This window comes from Echeneis naucrates, chromosome 5 (genome assembly GCF_900963305.1).
Source record: "Echeneis naucrates chromosome 5, fEcheNa1.1, whole genome shotgun sequence".
NCBI lineage: Eukaryota > Metazoa > Chordata > Actinopteri > Carangiformes > Echeneidae > Echeneis > Echeneis naucrates.
In genome coordinates, this window is record NC_042515.1 from 370,940 (window position 1) to 391,219 (window position 20,280).

Consider the following 20,280-nt stretch of genomic DNA (forward strand, 5'->3'; position numbering starts at 1 on the left):
TAAAAAATAACTAATACTCTGAGTAGTTTTTGAGAAGAGTACTTTAAGTATTCAGTACTTTTATTTTGATTGAGTACAATTTAAAATATGTAACAGTACTTGTTCTTGAGAACAAATTTTCCGTACTCTTTCCATCTCTGCTACTGCATTTTTCCAACTGAAGCTAACCGAAGCTAACTGTAGGAGCTGAAGCTAACCGAGGCTAACTGTAGGAGCTGAAGCTAACCGAGGCTAACTGTAGGAGCTGAAGCTAACCAAGGCTAACTGTAGGAGCTAAAGCTAACCGAAGCTAACTGTAGGAGCTGAAGCTAACCGAAGCTAACTGGAGGAGCTGAAGCTAACCGAAGCTAACTGTAGGAGCTGAAGCTAACCGAAGCTAACTGGAGGAGCTGAAGCTAACCGAAGCTAACTGGAGGAGCTGAAGCTAACCGAGGCTAACTGTAGGAGCTGAAGCTCACCGAAGCTAACTGTAGGAGCTGAAGCTAACCGAAGCTAACTGTAAGAGCTGAAGCTAACCGAGGCTAACTGTAGGAGCTGAAGCTAACCGAGGCTAACTGTAGGAGCTGAAGCTAACCGAAGCTAACTGTAGGAGCTGAAGCTCACCGAGGCTAACTGTAGGAGCTGAAGCTAACCGAAGCTAACTGGAGGAGCTGAAGCTAACCGAAGCTAACTGGAGGAGCTGAAGCTAACCGAAGCTAACTGTAGGAGCTGAAGCTCACCGAGGAGCTAAAGCTAACCGAGGCTAACGGTAGGAGCTGAAGCTAACCGAAGCTAACTGGAGGAGCTGAAGCTAACCGAAGCTAACTGGAGGAACTGTAGGAGCTGAAGCTAACCGAGGCTAACTGTAGGAGCTGAAGCTAACCGAAGCTAACTGTAGGAGCTGAAGCTCACCGAGGCTAACTGGAGGAGCTGAAGCTAACCGAAGCTAACTGGAGGAGCTGAAGCTAATCGAAGCTAACTGTAGGAGCTGAAGCTCACCGAGGAGCTAAAGCTAACCGAGGCTAACTGTAGGAGCTGAAGCTAACCGAAGCTAACTGTAGGAGCTGAAGCTCACCGAGGAGCTAAAGCTAACCGAGGCTAACTGTAGGAGCTGAAGCTAACCGAGGCTAACTGTAGGAGCTGAAGCTAACCGAAGCTAACTGTAGGAGCTGAAGCTCACCGAGGCTAACTGTAGGAGCTGAAGCTAACCGAAGCTAACTGTAAGCACTGAAGCTAACAGAGGTTAACGCACATCCACCTACTACGTTTTAACCCCAAAAAGTGGGACAGACTTTAAACGTTTGGGTTACAAAAAGCTGTTAAATGACGATGTAGCCTAACTTTTTATCTGTCAGGTTAAACGATGTTCTTACCGGAGGACTCCATCAGGTCGCTGTAAATATGGATGTGTCAGCTCCGGCCGTTCAGCGGGATCATTTCTCCATAAAAATGAAGGAATAACGATAAAGATCCACAGATGGGAGTTTTACTTTGTACCATTTTTCCCTGGTACAGCTAGCGTGTTAAAATAATCATCTAACGTGTTAAATATGTTAAATTAGTTGAAACTCCTCGGGGATAACGCTTAATTCAGCACAAAGTCTAACTGGTGATGTTTCCAATGTTACAGTAGCAAAGAGAACAATGACATGAAAACAAATAATAAAAACACGTACATTTTCTTTTCTTTTGCTCTCTTTAAAATGGTAGGAATCCCATATGGCCACTGTAAAGAACCGTGAAACGTTATGTGTGGAGAGGCCAACCAGAGGCGGAGTCGGCCGGTTCCTGGTCCAGGTCTGTGGTTACCTTGGGAACCCCAGGATGCCTAAAAAGCCTGTGACGCAGCACCATCCAGTCCAGGAAGTGTGTGTGCGGAGCGGACTGACAGCAGAGCCTGCAGGGAGTCCGACCCGAACGGACAGTCGGCCTCCAGCCCCTCCGACCACGTAGGCTTCGTGTGCTCTCCCCATCGCCTCCTGTACTCCGGATGTGTCGGCCGGCTGCACTGACCGCCTGGCTCTGGTTCTGGTTCTGCCTCGGTCCGGTCCGGAACCAGCAGCTCAACCAGCGGCCGATCATCGGTAAGAGGTCCGATCATCGGTCCGTGTGTGTGATGGTGATCATGGGGGATGTTCGAGAAAGGTGTGTGTGTGTGTGTGTGTGTGTTTGTTGTTATGTCACAGCTAAAGCACGTTGTGTGTTCTGAAGGTTACATCCGTTTATTCCTGCTCATATCAGACAAAATGGTCTTAAACGTTGTTAAATGTTACACACATTTGCTTGCTGTGTCAGTATTTATTGTTCCTGTGCTGTTGATGACTGAATGATGGATTGATCCAATAATATTCTTCCTCTGATGTTTATCCTGTCAAAAATGAAGGATAATAATGATCATTATTAGTCATAACAGCCTGTCTGGTTAGAAACAGCTTAGTTGATTTAACCCCCGTGATGTGGCCCAGAACAACCAGTCCAAGCTCCTGGTCTCTGGTTCTGAATGTCTGATGCTCAGTGGAGTCCTGTGACAGATTGTGGTCTGGATTCTGGTTTCCAAAATGAGACACTGACTGATTCACATTGTGTTTTCATGCTGAGGATATCAAACAAACATCTCCAGGCTCTAGCCTGAAGCATGGCCTTTTGTAATGTCCACCGTGTCTAAACCCTCTCAGTCCTCCTGTTAAAATCACAAGAACAAGAATATCCAAGGGGTCCAAGCCCACAGAGATAAATTCTTTAGGGATGTTTATTCCATGCACAAAACATCAGTGATGAATATTTTAACAGGATAGTGTATAGAAAAAGTTCAGAAAAAGATTGGGTTACTGGGGGATTCATGGGGTACAGTTCATAAGATTGCTAATGGCTTCACCAGCCATGTTTCTTGGAATAACAACTTTTCCTTCATAAATTAGACAGAGGTCAGTGTAAGGGTTTTCAATGCCAAGTTTTGTGTTGATCAGGCCAGTGGTTCAGAAGCAGATGACTATTAAATGTCAGAAAACTCATTATATCACCATTGCAATTTGATTGACACACAGCTCTGACATTTTATGATGTGACCATTCCTTCACAATTTAGATACCCCAGGGGCCCAAAATGAATTCTTTCAACAATTGATGTTACAGTTCACGAGAAGATCATTTTAAGTATTTTTTTTTCACAGATTTAAAATGATCTTAAAAATGGTTTCTGGAGAGTGTATTTTTTGATGAATTGCTTACAAATTTTGAATATCTTGTCAGTGAGGCCTTGCCATTGTGCACAAGAAATTTCACAATTGATGCAACGGTGCATGATATTGGCTCATTTGCATATTAATGAGTAAAAGAAGCAAATCGATTGTCTTGTTGTGGCCATATTTTTTGATGTATCATCTTCTGCTTTGCAATTTAGGTCGAGATTTGGCTCAAAATGATGTTTCAAATTTCCTGCCGATCGGCCTGTTCTGGAGAAGATGCCGTTTATGCTGAAATCATCATTATGCAAATTGGCTCAAAATCCAATAATGGTCCAAGAGGCAACTTTGTTGCTTTTAATGAGGTGAACCTGTATGCCAAGTTTGGTGACTTTTGGTCAAAGGGGCCAAGGGGCATGACCTTTTGAAAATGGCAACTTTGATCCAAAATGGCTGCCAGGTCATATAACTATGGACACCAGCTTGTACACAATTGATCAGGACATGACCCTCTACAATCCTACCAAATTTGCTGACTTTTCAACGTACGGTTTTATGGGCAGAAGAAGAAAAGCGGAGGAAAAAAAAATCGGAGCAATCACAATAGGATTCCAGCTTCGCTTGGACCTCTGATGATCTGTTTTACTGTCTGAAAAAAAAAGAAAATAAGACACAACAGGCCAAGTCAAATACACAACCTGAAAACATGAAACAAGCTTTTTATCATGATTATCATGTGAAAACGAAACTAATGGAAGACATCGTCATTCAACCCTCCTATTGTCCTTGATGTTAATTCGACCTACACCTGCAGGCGCAGGATTGGTACTTTTGACTTGATAAGTATGAATCCAAAGAGAACTTTGATTATTTGCATGGTGGCCTTTGATGAATGTTTTTTTCCATTTCATGCGTCCATTCCAACAAACAGCATGTGATGAACAGTCCAGTTTGTCTACAATTTAGCTGGACTGAGAAATCAGAGCGCGACATGGGATGGTACAAACCACCGGCAGGTGCCCAGTTTGTCCCACACAAAAGGATCCAAAGACAAGTATGACCTCTGCACAGGCCAAAAAATATGTCTGCAAGGAAGCAGGATAGCATAATGGTGAGACTGTTGCCTTGTTGTTGTGGGTTTGATTCCTGGCATGTTCTCCACACATTGTAACTAACCCCCCCCCACCCACAGCTGAGACAAAGTGCTGTACAACAATAAAATAAGTAAAATAAGATGAGTAAACACTAAAGTAATTCTTTTATTGTTAAAAAAAACAGTAATAAACGGCAAAGAATGAAAGTGGGTTTTAAGACAAATTTTAAAAATGAAATGCTTAAAAAACATTTACTGAGCCAATAAACCAGGAAGAGGGAGGGACATTTCCCTGATGTCAGTATCTGGTGGTTTGGTCTGCATCAGGTCCTGATTTTGTGTCTCCTGGTCTCTGTAGGCATTCTGGCTCAGGAGAACCTGCCTAGAGATCCGTTGGCTCGGGGCACCTCCTACATTTCAGCCAGTTATGTCAAATACCTGGAGGCAGCGGGGGCCAGAGTCATGCCCATCAGGTACCAGTTCCTACAGTAACCACTAGGGGTGGGAATCTTTCACTATCTCACGATACGATTCAAAACGATTTGATTCATAATGATTTCTGCTTCAATCTGTAGGTGTGCAAAGGATACTCGTGATCTACTGCAGTCTGACAGAATGACAAATGGAGACATTAAAGTATCTTCTTCACATTTATTATGTTTTAAACATTTATCCATGCTTAGATGGAATTGTACAGTAACACAACAGTGTGTGCAACAAAAGAAACCGTGTGACTTCTTCAGGAACATCAAGAACACTGACTAAAGAACTCAACAGATTCTCCTCTCTAAACTGGTTCATTGGTTTTCCTTTAATGGGATCACATGACCTCATCAGCTTGAAGGAGTGAGTGTTCACACTCATCCAGACTCAGTTAAATGGATGTTAGTTGTGTTGCATTGTTGTGTTGGTTAGTTTAGAGGTCAGGAAAACAGGCAGGGTTTCATCTGAGGTCATTCCCACAACCTCCGGTTTAGAACACCAGCACACCCGTTGGAAGGCTGAGCTTGGCAGCTCAACTGTTGGCAGCTCGTAGAGCTGTGACTCCTACGGTGTTCAGTGAGGGACAATATGGATACTTCAGCGTAAAGAGCTTGTTGTGAAATTTGCCATATTGTGTTGATCTGACTTTGTTGTGTTCATGTGCTCCGTTGTATTACAGTTTTAGAAGGTGGGATGCTTTGCTTTTTTTTTTATTGAATCCTGCTGGAGGTTTCTTAAAGAGCAAAATGTCCTGCTGAATTTCAACATGTTGTGTTTTCAGTCAACAACACTCATGACACACTCATGGTGCTGAGTGCTGCAGGCGGAGCTAACTGGTACAATCCATCCATCCATCTTTTACTGTCGCAGGAACTGAACCCACCACCTTCTTATTGTGGGGCAACAGCACTAACACTACGCTGCTGTGCTGCCCGCCACAGCTACCATTTAATTTAAAAAGCTTTGAGAGTTTTGTCATTCTCCATATTTGTTTGTAACTAGAGACCGTTTTGGGTGGCATCCTTTAAGTTTCAGCTTTGAGCTGCTGCTCTCATAAAAACAATGATTCAACTATTGAGTTCTATTTAAAGAATAAATACCTGCCGTGACCTCATGAAAAGGTCCTGAGTGGTTTTACCAGCTATAGTTAGTTGTTTTACTAAACTGTTCACAGTTTATTTCTGTTTGTTCACCAGAATTAATCGAACAGAAGAAGAATACTCTCAGATATTTCACTCAATAAATGGGTGAGTTGGACTCTTTTCTGCTCTCTTAGACGCAGTCACCTTTGGTTACCAAAATTCATCCAGAGCAGGCTTTCACACATTTCCCAGCATGCACCAGATGCGTCTAACGTGGTGCACGCTCCGTCCACAGGTTGTTGCTGCCGGGGGGCGACGTGGATCTGCTTAAGTCAGAGTTCAGTCGAGCCGCCAAGATCTTCTACAACCTGGCTCTGAAGGTGAAGATCCTGATCTTCAGCATCAGGGACAGACAGTCTTTGTCATCATCATCAAAGTTTATCATTACCATCCTCTTCCTCACTCACAGGCCAACGATGCTGGGGACTTCTTCCCAGTGTGGGGGACGTGTCTTGGCTTCCAGCAGCTGTCCGTCCTCACTGCCAACGAGGACCTGCTGACCGTCACCAACACCACAGCTGTGGCTCTGCCACTCACGTTCAAACCAGGTCCTTTTTTTATCTCCTCTCATCTTCAGCCGTCTTTTGATTGAGCTCCAGACATTACACCTTTAATTTCTTTCCCCAGTTAATTGCAAACTTTCTGGTTGCTGCTGGACCAGGTCTGCCAGCTGTCATGTTGGGAGGTGCATTTCTGTTCAGAAACATGTGTTGTTATTTTTCAGTTTCACTACCTCCTGTGAGCACTGATGGTTTACTCATAGTGCGTGTTTAAGCCTTGTTGTCCACTCATGGTGCTGAGTGTCTCAGTTTGTAGGTGGAGCTAACTGCTACAAATACCACTTACTTTTAAAAGCTTTGAGAGTTTTGTTGTCCTCCATGTTTGTTTCTAACTAGACACTGTTTTTGATGGCAGCCTTTAAAATGACACTCGTGTGATACTGTCCTCGCATCACTGTGTACCAAAGCTAATTCAGTTTACTGTGAAATGTAATTCCTGCTTTCCAGCGGCCAAGACCAGCCGCCTGTTCCAGAGTTTCCCCAAAGATCTGCTGCAGTCTCTGTCTGAGGAGAACATCACCTCCAACTTCCACCTCTGGAGTCTCTCTGTCCAAGTATGGAACGCAGCTCCCGTCTGGTTCACTGTTTGTTTGTTTCATGTAAAGCCGTCAGGACAGTGTTAATATGGGTTGATGGATGGAAGTCAAACCCACGATCTTTGCCTTACGACTTGGCCACGCAGACAATTCGTTCAGACTTAATGTTGAAGCTGAAGAAGCGATAGTTTTTTTGTTTAAAAATTCTGTTGGGTTGTGAATCTGAGGAGCTTCAAAGCAGCAGCACAAACACACCTTAAAGCCTCTTTGATCATATGTCTTCCTGATCTTCTAGTCTCTGATGGTTTTTGGCCTCTGGCCTCTTTGGTATTTATCCTCAGAGGGTCAGAAGGACATTGCTATCACCTGGTTGGTTCGTGTTCCTGGTTGTTATGACCACTGTCGTGAGTCACCTGAGCTCAGGTGTGACCTCCAGAGTCAATCCTGAGCTGTTACAAAGGTCAAACTTTGATTCCTCCATCAAAAATTCTCCAGCTGTATTAACGTGAAACCTCTGAATCCCCAGAACTACAGCCGGAGCGCCAAACTGAAGCGGTTCTACAAGATCCTGTCGACGAACAACAACGGGAAGCTGGAGTTCATCTCCACCATGGAAGGTACTTCTGTCCGCTCAATACTGTGCTGAGTTTGACTGACAGGAAGCTGCTGCCTGCTGACCATGTCTCTGGTTGTCTTCAGCCACCCGTTACCCGTTTTATGCCGTTCAGTGGCATCCAGAGAAAAGCCAGTTCGAGTGGGTCGATAAGCCGGGAATGGTCCACTCCTCGTCTGCCATCAGAGCCAGCTTCCACACCGCCAGCTTCTTCGTCTCTGAAGGTAACAGGTCGTTCCTCTGTTGGCTCATCTTTTGTTATATCTGTAGGACACCATATAACGAATAGGAAAGAAAGAAAGAAAATCTTCATGGGTTTTCATCTTTCCTCCAGCCAAGAAGAACCACCACCATTTCTCCAGCGTTGCAGAAGAGGAGAGAGTCCTCATCTACAACTACTCGCCGGTCTATGCTGGCTTCAAAACCATCTTTGTTGAGTGCTACTACTTTGATTGATGGACGGTGGCGAACAGGAAATAAACTTCACCAGAAGTCTTTCATATAAATCTCAAATGACGTTGTCACTCCGAGCAGCCAATCATCAAATCCACCACGAGCAGTTTAGTTTAGCTGATTCACAGAAACATCCAGAAGTCAAAATGAATAAATAGTTCAATAGTAAATAGTAGTTTAGTTTTAGACAGAGACATCCACAGCCGTTCAGGATAATATCACTGCAACTGTTCAACCTCTAAACTGGTTCGTATTTATATCAAACATTCTGTCAAATTAAGTAGAATTAACAGAACATCTGAACTCCAGTATTCCTGGCTGCAGCTTGTTTCTTATATTCCTGCAGTAGCTTCACCGCTTTCACCAAAATCTACATTTTCACGTGTTTTAAATTCTTTTGGTGATTTACTTTACCAGCTTGTGTTCGCCAGTCAAACCAAATATCTGTGTTTCTGTTGTGTTCAGTTTGTTGTCATGTTTTCGGGAGTTAGTCAGAAAAGTTGAGATACCAAAGAAAAACAAACGCAGCTGGAGACAACAACTCTGATTAGATCAGGCCTGAACCTGACTTTAATTTAAAGGTGGTAGGAAGAGCAGAGAACAATTCCAGTGTTTCAGACAGCCAACTGAATAATAATTTAACATTTTAATTTCAAATACAAGAATTTCTTTTTTGTGTGTTTGTTTTGTTTTTATTGATCAGAAATGTCCAATTGTCTGCAAAATAAAACCTTAAATGTTTAATGTTTGGTTTTTGGCATCATAACTGTGATGTAAATATGCTGATGAACAGCCTCGTTACGGCATTTAGTACTTTTTATTTGCTCAGTTTGGCTTCACACATTCAGACGTTGTGTTGCTTGCTCAAAGAGAAAGTCACAATAAATAAAAATCCTGCAGCTTCGTCTCTTTGGATGCTGGTTGGTCTGACAGAAGCCCGGCTTGGCGGTTTCCCTTTCTGTGTCTGGACCAGATGAAGGATCTGAGTCTCTGAACTTTAACATTGGGACTGACTGTTCACCTGCTGCCTGATATGTCCCACCCACTGACAGGTATCCATGGTTACCAGGTAATCCGTGTCATTCTCCTCACCTGTCTGTGACATAATGTTCTGGCCGATAGGTTTAAACTACAAACTCACAGCTTAGACAAACAAACATTTTCAACACGTTAATAGACATCACAGATTAATATTAATGCAGTTTGAAAAGACCAACGAAAGAACAAATTCAAAATGACCAAACTCGAAGAGCCAGCGATCAGGGGATGCTTAAATATTCCACTGAAAACACCATAAATGAATGATGTTTTTATTGTGGTTTCTGACTAAACTACCTCTGCTGATTGGTGGTTAATGTATGTTGTGGTGTGTGAACTGACACACCTGCACAAATGAAACATTCAAATCAAATGACCAGACTTTCCACTAGATGGCAGCAGAGTATCAGTGAACGTCCTGAGAGTGCGGCTCTTTTTCAGCCGTCTCAGCTCTGAACGCTTTCACCTGTTGATGTTTCCTGAAACTTCACTGAACTGATGAAATTCCTGTTAGAGTCAGAGCCTCTTTAAGGCTTTTCGTGTTTTATCTCTTTCTGTTTTTCATTTTTAAAAAGTCTCCACAGACCCAAACCCATCTGATTCTGTCTGCTCAGTTCTGCTCCTTCAGTCTGAGGCCCCTGATGATGTGGCCCTCTAACATGTCCCCTGAGACACTTGGGCCTGTAAGTTCTCTGTTGGTGGTTTATTTCGTAACTGCGAACAATTTGAACTTTGACTTTTGAAAAAGTGGAACTGAATATTTATTCAGGCTCTCTGGTCAACTGTTCATCTCGCTGTGTGCTTTTCAGCTCATTTCTTTTAAATACACATACAGATTGTATTGAAGTCTATGGAAAAATGACCCTCCTTCTCACTTTGTTGCTGTTTTTTTTGATATCACTGTTTGTGTTGAACAGGAAGTTCTCTTGTTGTTTTTTTGCCATATTTGAGCTGATTGAGTTGGTGTTTGGAGGGAGCAGTGGTTCAGTGGTTATCACTGCCTCACAGTGAGACGGATCTGTGTTTGAACCCCAGACCTGCGGCCATGTTCTCCTTTGTGGGTTCCCTCTGTCCAAAGACCCGCAGGTTTCGGTTGGAGACTCCGCCCTCAGCTGGGATTGGCTCTACCCACTGATGACCCAGCATGGAGAAGTAGTTTGGATGTTTCCAGACAGACAATCTGTAAATCAACATTATTATTTTAAAACAAAGACACTTGCTGACGCAGCGCAGGTTTGAAATCAACCTAAATGGTTCAGTCCCCCCCCCCCCCCCACACACTTTTTTATATTGTGCCTATTAAATAAAAATTTCACACAAATGTAAATGTGCCATGGTCTTTGATGAATGATGCTCAGTGTTTTTAATTAAATAGCAGATCAGAGTAAGAACTGCAGCCATTTTCATATTTGTTCCCTGAGACTCATTAATTACACAGTTTCCTCTCATCAATTCATAAAATAACTCAATTTCCTCGACATTATTGAGGCACAAGGACACACAGAATCCAATCAGAGTATTTGCAGTTTATGAAATGATTGAGTGTCAAGAGCTGTGATGGTTCTATAAGCGAGGTAATCTTCATCAGACACGCTTAATGAGTAACTGTAGAGCGCCACTCAGCCCGAACCTCACAAACCTGCTTATCCTCTCAGCCCAGCGGCCAAACACACAAACAACACACAGTCTGTCCTATCATCATCATCATCATCATCATCATCATCATCATCATCATCGTGATCATCATCTTCCTGGCAGCATTTCAACAGCAACATCCATCTTCACACCTCATTAACCAGGAGACCAGGATGTCAGGATCATCTGAACGCACATGAGCAACGTGCACGCCTTGTAATGCATCACACAAAGCAGACAAAGTATGCAAACGAACTTTCAAGCAAAATCACATATGCACAAACACACACTTCACAGAAGTACACACACTTGCAGCGCTGATCCGTTAGTATCCATGTAAAATGTCATCACTGTGTCATGTTCAGGAAATGACTGGAGTAAAGAGACAAACAGTTTTTTAGGGCCGTCAGAACAGCCTCAATGAATGAACTCTCACGGGGCTTTGTGTCGGACTCATATTTCAGACTTCACAGATGTAATTTTGAGGCACACTTGTAATATAAATTCACGGAGCATATGAATTGCTGAATGTGCATTTATGAAATCTGTACGTTGAATTTTGAGGCTGATCTGAGGTCACCATCGGCTGATAAAGCTGTCAATCAAATGTATGCTTTTGTGAAGCGTGTTGTTGATTGTTGCCATAACTACGACGGTCACCAACGGGTTAAATGTGGAGAAATGTCAGGGGCCATATGATTGGCTGAAACCAAACACACCTGATTGGTTGATGAATGCACCAATGGTGACGAATGGTGGATGATGACAAAATTTCAACGTACAGATTTCATCATTGACCTTTCGCAAAAGCCCCGCCCTCCTTAGTTACTGTTGCTATGCCCATCAAACTTCCTGACGCCGACAGAGTGTCAGCAGTGTGATGGCGGGAAAAGAAGTATCTCAGAGGTCATCCAGGTCAAAGGGTCAAAGAGGCAAAAGGGGTATAATAATAAACTACAACTGTCGAGGAAAAAAGCATACAGGTCAGTGGCTAAATCAGAGAAACCTCATGACCTCTACTTGGAAAAACTAGGTCTTGTCTTAAAATAAACAAATCAAAAGTGTGCATTGACCACAAACTACATTTCCCACAATGCATGCTGATTATGTTACCCGTGAAGTGACAGATTGCGGTGTATCCAGATCAATGCGACTTTCAACAGTTGGAATTGAGAAATACAAATGATCCCAAAATGTCCAGGAAGAGAAAAATTAATGCAGATGGAAGTCAGTTTCATGAAAGATGGGAAGGCGAATACATGTTTGTGCTTCCAGGAGAAAAACCGGTATGTTTTTTGTGCTATGAGGCGAAGTACAATCTACCGAACACGGAGCTAAGTATGCCAAAGTTAGCCTTCCAGAAAACCAACAAACTGTTATAATTGCTGGTTGTACCGTTATTCTGCCCCGCTCAACTGTGACAAAAAAGATTTGAACAAAGTTCATGTTGGATGTGTTAGATGATATTTTCACAAAATGCTACATGAAAGATGAAAACAAAATAAGATCAAACTGCCTGTTGGGACGCTATGTTCAATGTTGACATAAACTGGCGAAACATAATGTTAGGAACACATGGCGTTAGCCTAGCCTAGCCTAGCCTAGCCTTGGAGCAGACGTATGCATGCTTGTTGATTTTCGTGACATTTAGCTGGGGGGGCCTTCCACACTGCTTGATCCATTGTAGGCACCGCTCCTGTTGTGTTTTCGGACAAACTGTCAGACTCACATAGGCCATCGGCACATCGCTTCACCATTTAGCTTGTTGGAGATCTGCAGGTCCGCAGCTGGACGGACCTTCTTTACATAGTAACAATGACCGTTTTGGGGGCGGGCTTTGCAAAAGGTCAATTGCGCATTCAGCAATTCGTCTGCTCTGTGAATTTATATTGCAAGTGTGCCTCAAAATTACATTTGTGAAGTCTGAAATACGAGTCTGCGAGAGTTCATTCATCATGAGACTGTTCTGACCCCCCAGCTCTGACTTTAAGGAGCTGGATTGTGTCGGTGGGCCTGAACAATGAGCAGCAGCTGCAGAGGGCCTGATTTATGGACCCTCATTAAGTATTCTGATCGGTGGCGAGGGACCAATGAAGGTTTATTTAAACACTGAGCAGGAAGTAACGAACTGCACTGAGAGTTTCTGAGCTTCATTATGTTTCTGTTGGTCAGTTTCTGTTTTCTGATTCAACTTTGACCAACTTTGGAGTTTATTGTGTTGACAGGCAATCAGATATTTGGAGCTGATTTTTCTTCATTAATGAGCAGAACTCCTGATCAGATAAAGATGGAAACAACCCAAACACTTGAGAGGAACTTTTCTTTGGAGGAGGAAACATTCAGAGTGAGTTTTTAGTTTGGTGGAAGTGGAGACATGAGTTAATGGAGACGAAGTGACACTGAGGAAGAATGGATGTTTATTGTGAGCTGAGATTGTGCTGAAAAAAAAAAAAACACAAAAAGGATGAATGAACAAAAATGTGGCTGTGACTGTTCACACGTGGGGAAATATTAAAAACTGGACGAAGTGGGGAGCTGATAACATGCACAAATAATATACAGTATTTTTTAAAGAATGAAGCAGAAGTTATTAAACATATCAGCCAAAGTTAAAACCAAATCCTTCCAAATTATAAAAGTGGGGATATGAAATTTAAGCCATTTTAATCTCTTTGTCACTTAAAAAATGGTTAAGAAAAAAAATAAACGAGACTAAAGGTAGAAGGAGTAAAGAAGAGAAAAAGAGAGAAAGTGAGGGTGAGATAAAAATAGACCTGTAGAGGGAGAGTGAGAAGAGAAGGATTATTGGTAATTGAAAGATAAAATGGTAATCATCCAGAAGGGGCCAAAGATTAGAGCTCTCCTTTTTCATTTAGACGTCGGGCTCATGGGAGCGAAGGAGGGAGAAGTGGAGCTGAGTGGAGAGAAGGACGGAGAGAAACTGAGCAAAGTGTGAGAGACAACTGGAGTGAGGAGATCTGCTCAGATTTCACTTTTCCTCCCGTCATCCTTCTTCATAATAGAACTGTCAGCTCGCTCCATTTATCCTTCTCCACCTCCTCTCCTTCCATCCTGCTTCTTGGTGTTTCTGTTTCTTCGACTCATTTGCCTTCGTCCTTATGTACGTTTCTTTTTTCTGCTTCTTGCCACGTCCAGTTCGCTCCTCTATGACTTATGGCTGGATTATCAGTTCACAGCTGCTGATTTCCTCCCCAGGAGGAAGTCTACAATGTTCTGGTCCTCCATATTTGTCCTCTATATCACAAAGGTGGAGCTGAGATATCTGTGATGTCACCCATCAGTCACATATCTGTCGGCCATCTTGTTTTTTGAGACCAGAAGAAACCATATTTGGAGGAGAAGGTGGAGCTGACGCGCTCTGATTGAATGCTACAGTCTGTCAGTCTCTGGCTGTGGTGACCAGGTGGTAAGGCGTTGGTCTCGTAAACCGAAGCCCACGGGTTTGTCCTCCATTCATGCCTCCACATTTCTCTTTGTTGAGACTCTAAAGTCTTGGACAACAAGCGTGAAACTAAATGGGGTCACTTGGTTGGCGCCAGTGTTTCAGAGAACAACAGTTTCTCTCCAACGATCATCTGAAGATGAGAGCAGAGAGCTCCTGCTGCCCGTTCCTCTCTCTGTGATTCATTCTGAAGGACGACCTCCACATTTCTCTCTTTTTCTCTATTTAAGCCGACAAAATAAAAGCATCACAGGGCTGTTCTCAGTTTTCCGCCGCTTCTTTTTGCTCTTCATAATTTTCTTCAGGAGTCCTTCAGACCGGCTGATTGAAGGATTTCTTCAGAACACCAAATATTTCACAATTTGAAATTTTCTTCAAAAGCAAAAGAAGAGATCAGACTCTGGCTCTTTCTGAGGTTTAACAGGGAATACAGTCAGGAACAGCTGAAGGCTGGAGGACTGTACTCTGGTCTGATGGAGCAGACCTGAAGGTCAGAGGGGGATCCATGATCAGTGAGGTCAAGGTTCACAGGCTGAGACAGCCAATAGGAAAGAGCTGCAGGAGTCCCTGTTCATACTTCCTGTATTTGAGAGCAGCCAAACAAGAATGTTCTTATTAGGCAGCGCTACATGTGCTTCTATATTCTCATTCATTCTCATAGTTAATCATCAGAAATGCCTCATGAGTTCATGTTCAGGTGCAGCTGTGCTCTTCTTGAAATGTCTGGTGTGTCAAACTGTCCCTGATTTTGGCCAAAGGTGAACAATTTTTAGTTAAGTTAAGTTAAACCCAGAGCTGCTTTCTCTCGTGCTCTATTTTCTGACTGATGTCCTCACTCTTCTTCAGGTTGTTGATAAAGTGAATTATAAAGGCATGGACGGGGATTGAACCCGTGATCTTTGGTTTACGAGACCAACGCCTTACCACTTGGCCACCACGCCAGCGAGTGTGTGAGTCCAGACAGTAAAAGTGTTTCAAACATGCTGAATTAACAGCAGCAGGTCAGCTCCACCCCTCACAAATGACATCTTTGTATTTATTTAGTTGTGTCACTGATTATCAGTAATTGTGGCTTTAATCTGCTGCTCATTAATCAGGAACTTGAAGGATGGAGATTTGTTTCCTGTAGTCACATGACATCGGCTTCCTCTTCATCTCTTCATCCTTAATGAAAGAGTTCATGGAATAAATTAAAAAAGCTGCTTTTATTTGAGTGTCAGCAATATTTCCTGTTTTCCCCTCTAAAAATGTCCTGTTTATCTTTTGTGTTACAGTACTGCTCTCCCTAGCACTCCACATCCAGCCTCTTTGTTCTGCAGCATAGCACTGCGATGAGTGTGTGTGTGTGTGTGTGTGTGTGTGTGTGTGTGTAGGCCTTAAGGGTAGTAGCGATAATACAAGGCAAACAGCGTCCATTATTGCTGTATGAAACCTTTTGACACACGGGAGAGAACACACGCTGCCTTCATGTTGGCTGTTATATGATTTCACACCCTCACGCACACGCGCACACACACACACACACACACACACACACAAAGTGGCTCTCCCTCGAACAAAGCCTGTTCCGTTTGCACAGGAACATTCCCACACATTTGCATCATGCTGAGCTTTTGTATAAAACATAAACACACAATTACAGACAGGCCTCCTGCGGCTGCATGTATTTGTTGGGTTTCCTCTCTGAACTGCTGCACCAGGTCTGAAATCTAATAAAAACACACACACACAGCAGCAGGGAACATCTTTCATACTCGTCGACAGTTATTACGGTGCAATTAGTCCACGGTGAAGCTGAGTTAAATTCTTTTTTTGCACAGCAGAGTGACTTTTTGGGTCTAAGTTTGTAATTTCCTGACATGACATGAGGCATACATGCTCAAAAACAACTGACTGGAGCTGACCTGAAGAAATGACACCAAAGTCTGGTCACAAACCAGCTTTTCTATTTCATTTACAATTCATCAATATTTGATCATAAAGCTCAGTGTGTGTCTGCTACACAATCCAACATACAAATGTTCCCCTATTCATAAAGTTGGAGAATGAAGAAAAGAAAAACTGGAAAAGTATAAAATATTGAGTATATAATCTTTCCTTAGTTTGACTGTAATTTCAGACAAAAGTCAGATTGTAGATTTTATCTCTCAGCTGATTAAACTCACGGACCAATCAGATCGACCATGCTTTATGTGCGTCTGCAATTCTGTCACAAACATTCACCCTCAGCTGAGGACAGGTGATGTCACCATGTCTGGGAGGAAGTGTGTGTGCGTGCGTGGTGTCCAGATGGACCTGAACATCATGTGGAGGCTGCTCCTGCCAGAGGTGCTGGCTGAGGACGGATCGCAGCAGCTTTCACACAAACAGCCTGAAACCTGTTGGGGAATTATGCCATGGAGGGTTTCCAGGCATCTGCTGTCTTTGTGTGTCTTTGTGTGCAGCATGTGTGTGAGTACAGTTTGTCTACCTGGTCTGTTGGCCTCCTTTAGATGTTCTTTTATTTGTTTTGGGCCCGTTGTTAATGCATTTCTGACCCCGGGGATATTTGTTTCCAGAAAATGACTTACACAAAATAGTTGACCAAGTTTGTGTGTCAGGCACTTTATTTGTTGAATACATGAATACCCCTTGATAATGAAACCTTGTCCTGCCCTGCAGCGCCACCAGCAGGCCAAACTTTTAAATTAGTCTGAATTTATCTTGAAAGGTTTTCATCCAAATCTTCTCAAATTTACTGGCATTAATGACCACAGGAGAACGGACCCTGATGAGCTGACCTTTCCTGCGGCGCCACTATCAGGTCAAACTTTCAGTTTTTGAGTTAATGTATCTTGAAAATCTTTTATCCAATTTTTTTACATTTGGGGTGCACATTCATGCCCATGGTGCCAAATGAGTTCTTACCCCAAGTGAAGGAGCTGAAGTATCTCAGGGTCTTGTTCATGAGTGAGGGTAAGATGGAGCCTGAGATTGGCCGGAGAATCGGAGCAGCAGGGGCGGTGTTGTGTTCGAAGAGGGAGCTGAGCCAGAAGGCAAAGCTCTCGATCTCCTGGTCAGTCTTTGTTCCTGCACTCATCTGTGGTCATGAGCGATGTCTTGACTGAAAGAACAAGATTGCGGGTACAAGTGGCTGAAATGAGTTTCCTCAGGAGGGTGGCTGGAGTCTCCCTTACAGATAGGGTGAGAAGTTCAGCCATCCAGGAGGGACTCGGAGTAGAGCCGCTGCTCCTTCACGTGGAAAGGAGCCAGCTGAGGTGTTTCGGGCATCTGATAAGGATGCCACCAGGACGCCGCTCATGGGAGGTGTTCCTGGCATGTCCAGCTGGGACCGCCCTGGGATCCCCCAGTCAGAGCTGGCCGATGTGGCCGGGGAAAAGGAAGTTTGGGGTCGTCTGCTGGTGCTGCTACCTCTGCCACCCAGCCCTGGATAAGAGGCTGATGAAGAAGATCAAGAAGATGATGATGATGATTCATGGTTCAGACACGAAGCCTCAAAGAGTCAGAAAGCTTTCAGGACGTCTGAGAGAATCAGAGTGAGCCAAGGAATAATGATGACTTTTGTTCTGTCGCAGCCTGAACTGCTCCTTCAAAGTCAGAGAACATCTGAAATAGTCTTCGATTCTACAGAGCTTTGAATGTCTGCAAACAGCTTCTGTGACTCCAGCTGCCGTCATCACATCCACCTGCTGCACCACCTCTCTGACACCAAAAGGTTAAAGCTGAGAAAACGGTCTTTATGTGTCTGTCTGTGTGTGTGCTCACCTAGCTGAACCCACATCTGTTGTTGCATCATGTTTACTGGTGTTGTGTTTCAGTTCATGTTTTTAATCCTTCAAATCCTCATCAGTCCTCAATGCTGGAGTCAAACACGATGTGACGTTTTAATAATCAGCCAAAGAGCGGAGCGTAGGTGAGCCCAGCGGATTAATGTTACGCTAAATGTGTAACGTGCACACAACCAAGCAGAGTTAACACACAGGAAAAGAATGTGCTGTGTGGGAGGCTAATTGTGAATGTGTGAGGGCGTTGCGGGGCTTACAGGGTTTACCGCTGCCCACCCGGAGGACCAATCACACACCACCAAACGAACAGAGCGATCTGAAGAGGAAGACCATGAGACAGGGACTCTGAGCGGCTGAGCCGGAGTCGTCCTCGGGGCTTTATGGAGCCTGAAGACGCCCACCTGCTGAGATTAGAGGACGGGGAGGGAAAGAGTGTTAATGCAGCCGCAGTGAATCATCTGAGCTGTGACATTTATGAAGCCCAAAAAGCACAAAGAGTCACACAGACAGACACAAAGGTCCTCACAAAACAACCAACATCTGTCAGGGTTTTCAGTTTAACGGTTCAGGTTCTCACTTTGAGGCGTTTTGAATCTCTCTGTCGGCCATCTTGGTTTTTTAAACCATCTTTGGAGGAGAATCTGGAACTGACCTGACTGGATGGTTCTCTGGCCAGCAGCTACAGGCATGGTGGCCAAGTGGTAAGGCGTTGGTCTCGTAAACCAAAGATCACGGGTTCAATCCCTGTCCATGCCTTTAAAGTTCATCTGCTGGGAACTCTAAAACCTCCTGAATGACAACAGGCGTCATCCTGATCTGTCTACTTCACTCTGAGGTCTTCATCAAACTGCCACAGAAACACGTGTGTGTTATTTAGTTTTTGGCTCTTGAACCTTCATCATCGACCTATTCTGAATTATTTCTTTTTTAGTTAAGACTTGGTTTATCCAAATCATGAAGGAGTCTGATTATCGTCTGCTGATGTTCAACAGAAAAACCTGAAGCTGATTTAAATCTCATAGCGTGAATAAAAAGGTTTTTCTGCCTTCTCGTCCTCACAGGTGGCCGAGGCAGCCTAGTTTTCAGAGTTCATCTCCTGCTAAATGAATTAAGCCCTTCCCTTTTTTTGTTCTAATTGAAATGAATCCTCCAGGTTCATTTTTTTATGGAGTTGCAGCAGATGTTAATTTAAAATCAGTCTATAAAAGGCAGGAAGACGGAGGGAGACTAATCCCTGAGAGATCAGAGAAACAGGCTGTGTGTGTGTGTGTGGGGGGGGGGGGGGGGGGGAGCAGGAAAGATTGATTCTATCTCCATCTTTTCCATATTTAAGATGTCTTAATGTTTTAATGGTTTCTGAAATTAGATTTCATACTAATTGAGAAAAAACGAAAACAAAAATTAGTTTTCAGTGAAGTCTTGATTGGAACAGATTTCAGGATGTTTCCTGTTTAAAAAAATATAAAGGTAACATCAGAAGGTTTCTTTATGACATCACAGTGAAGCTGACCTTTGACATTTGACGCCCTCCGTCCGGTCGGAACCTGAAAATCTGGGTTCCTGTAGAAGCTCTTTTCGTGTCAGGGGACCTTTTTCTTTTTTTGATCCACTGTTGCTATGGTAACTGAGGTCTAACAGGAAAACACAGAACTTCAGGAGATCGTGCAGCTACACCAGAGTGGCGTGGTGGCCAAGTGGTAAGGCGTTGGTCTTGTAAACCAAAGATCATGGGTTCAATCCCCATCCATGCCTTTGCAGCTAATGTGGTTTCTTCTTCTCAAGGTCACTGCTGCACTGTGACATCACACCTGTGGGCAGAACCATCGATGTGATCTGGATCTTTGTCTGATCACATTAACTTCACCTGTAGATCTCCGTCCTGTCTCAAATGTTAAACCTTCATTTATCCTTTCATCTCCTTCTCTCCATCATCTTTTTTTTTTTACACTTCATCACATTTATGCTTCTTACTTCTTCTTTCTCTCTGACTCTTTTCTTACGTTGTACTTTAGGTTTAAGCTTTCCCTCCTCTCCTGTCTGACCTCTTGTCAGTCAGCTCTGTCCTTAGCCAGGTGGCTCGTCAGCACTAATGAAAATCCTTTACACTTTATTAACCAGGACTAATGAAGCACCCCGCCACTCACAGTGTGTGTGTGCATGAAGTAGTAACTGTGTGTGTTGGTGGGACAACAAGGTCTCACAGTTGGCAACATGGTTTTCAGCAGATGTTGTGTGTACTTTCTGGAGTTATGTGTGTTTTTTGTGTGTGTTGCTCTAAAGTGACTGCTCTGATTGTGTCATTTTTGAAGCTGACAGTTG

The 20,280-nt window shown here is 43.5% G+C and overlaps 1 protein-coding gene and 3 non-coding genes across 8 annotated transcripts; 3 read left to right on the plus strand and 1 right to left on the minus strand.

Annotated features, from left to right (window-relative positions):
• The first annotated feature begins 1,929 nt into the window (after positions 1–1,929).
• LOC115044214 (gamma-glutamyl hydrolase) lies at positions 1,930–8,813 on the plus strand. Of its 5 annotated transcripts, none has more exons than XR_003840767.1 (10): positions 1,930–2,063; positions 4,612–4,726; positions 5,933–5,983; positions 6,114–6,198; positions 6,288–6,426; positions 6,886–6,992; positions 7,316–7,397; positions 7,501–7,591; positions 7,674–7,811; positions 7,922–8,063. XR_003840767.1 is itself a non-coding variant. In XM_029503129.1 (10 exons), exons 3-10 carry the CDS (start codon positions 5,068–5,070, stop codon positions 8,041–8,043), a joined length of 765 nt encoding a protein of 254 aa, XP_029358989.1. In that variant the 5' UTR covers positions 1,938–4,726; positions 4,829–4,889; positions 4,997–5,067; the 3' UTR covers positions 8,044–8,810. The 5 variants fall into 5 exon arrangements, 4 of the variants coding, with proteins under 4 accessions (XP_029358986.1, XP_029358989.1, XP_029358987.1 ...); XM_029503129.1 differs by lacking the exon at positions 7,316–7,397 and adding exons at positions 4,829–4,889; positions 4,997–5,099 and having other exon boundaries at positions 1,938–4,726; positions 7,922–8,810; XM_029503127.1 differs by lacking the exon at positions 7,316–7,397 and adding an exon at positions 4,829–5,099 and having other exon boundaries at positions 1,938–4,271; positions 7,922–8,810.
• A 6,232-nt stretch (positions 8,814–15,045) lies between these two features.
• trnat-cgu (transfer RNA threonine (anticodon CGU)) lies at positions 15,046–15,117 on the minus strand. Its single transcript has one exon. It is a non-coding gene; the product is annotated as a tRNA-Thr (tRNA).
• A 3,528-nt stretch (positions 15,118–18,645) lies between these two features.
• On the plus strand, positions 18,646–18,717 carry trnat-cgu (transfer RNA threonine (anticodon CGU)). Its single transcript has one exon. It is a non-coding gene; the product is annotated as a tRNA-Thr (tRNA).
• A 924-nt stretch (positions 18,718–19,641) lies between these two features.
• On the plus strand, positions 19,642–19,713 carry trnat-ugu (transfer RNA threonine (anticodon UGU)). Its single transcript has one exon. It is a non-coding gene; the product is annotated as a tRNA-Thr (tRNA).
• Positions 19,714–20,280: the final 567 nt, after the last annotated feature.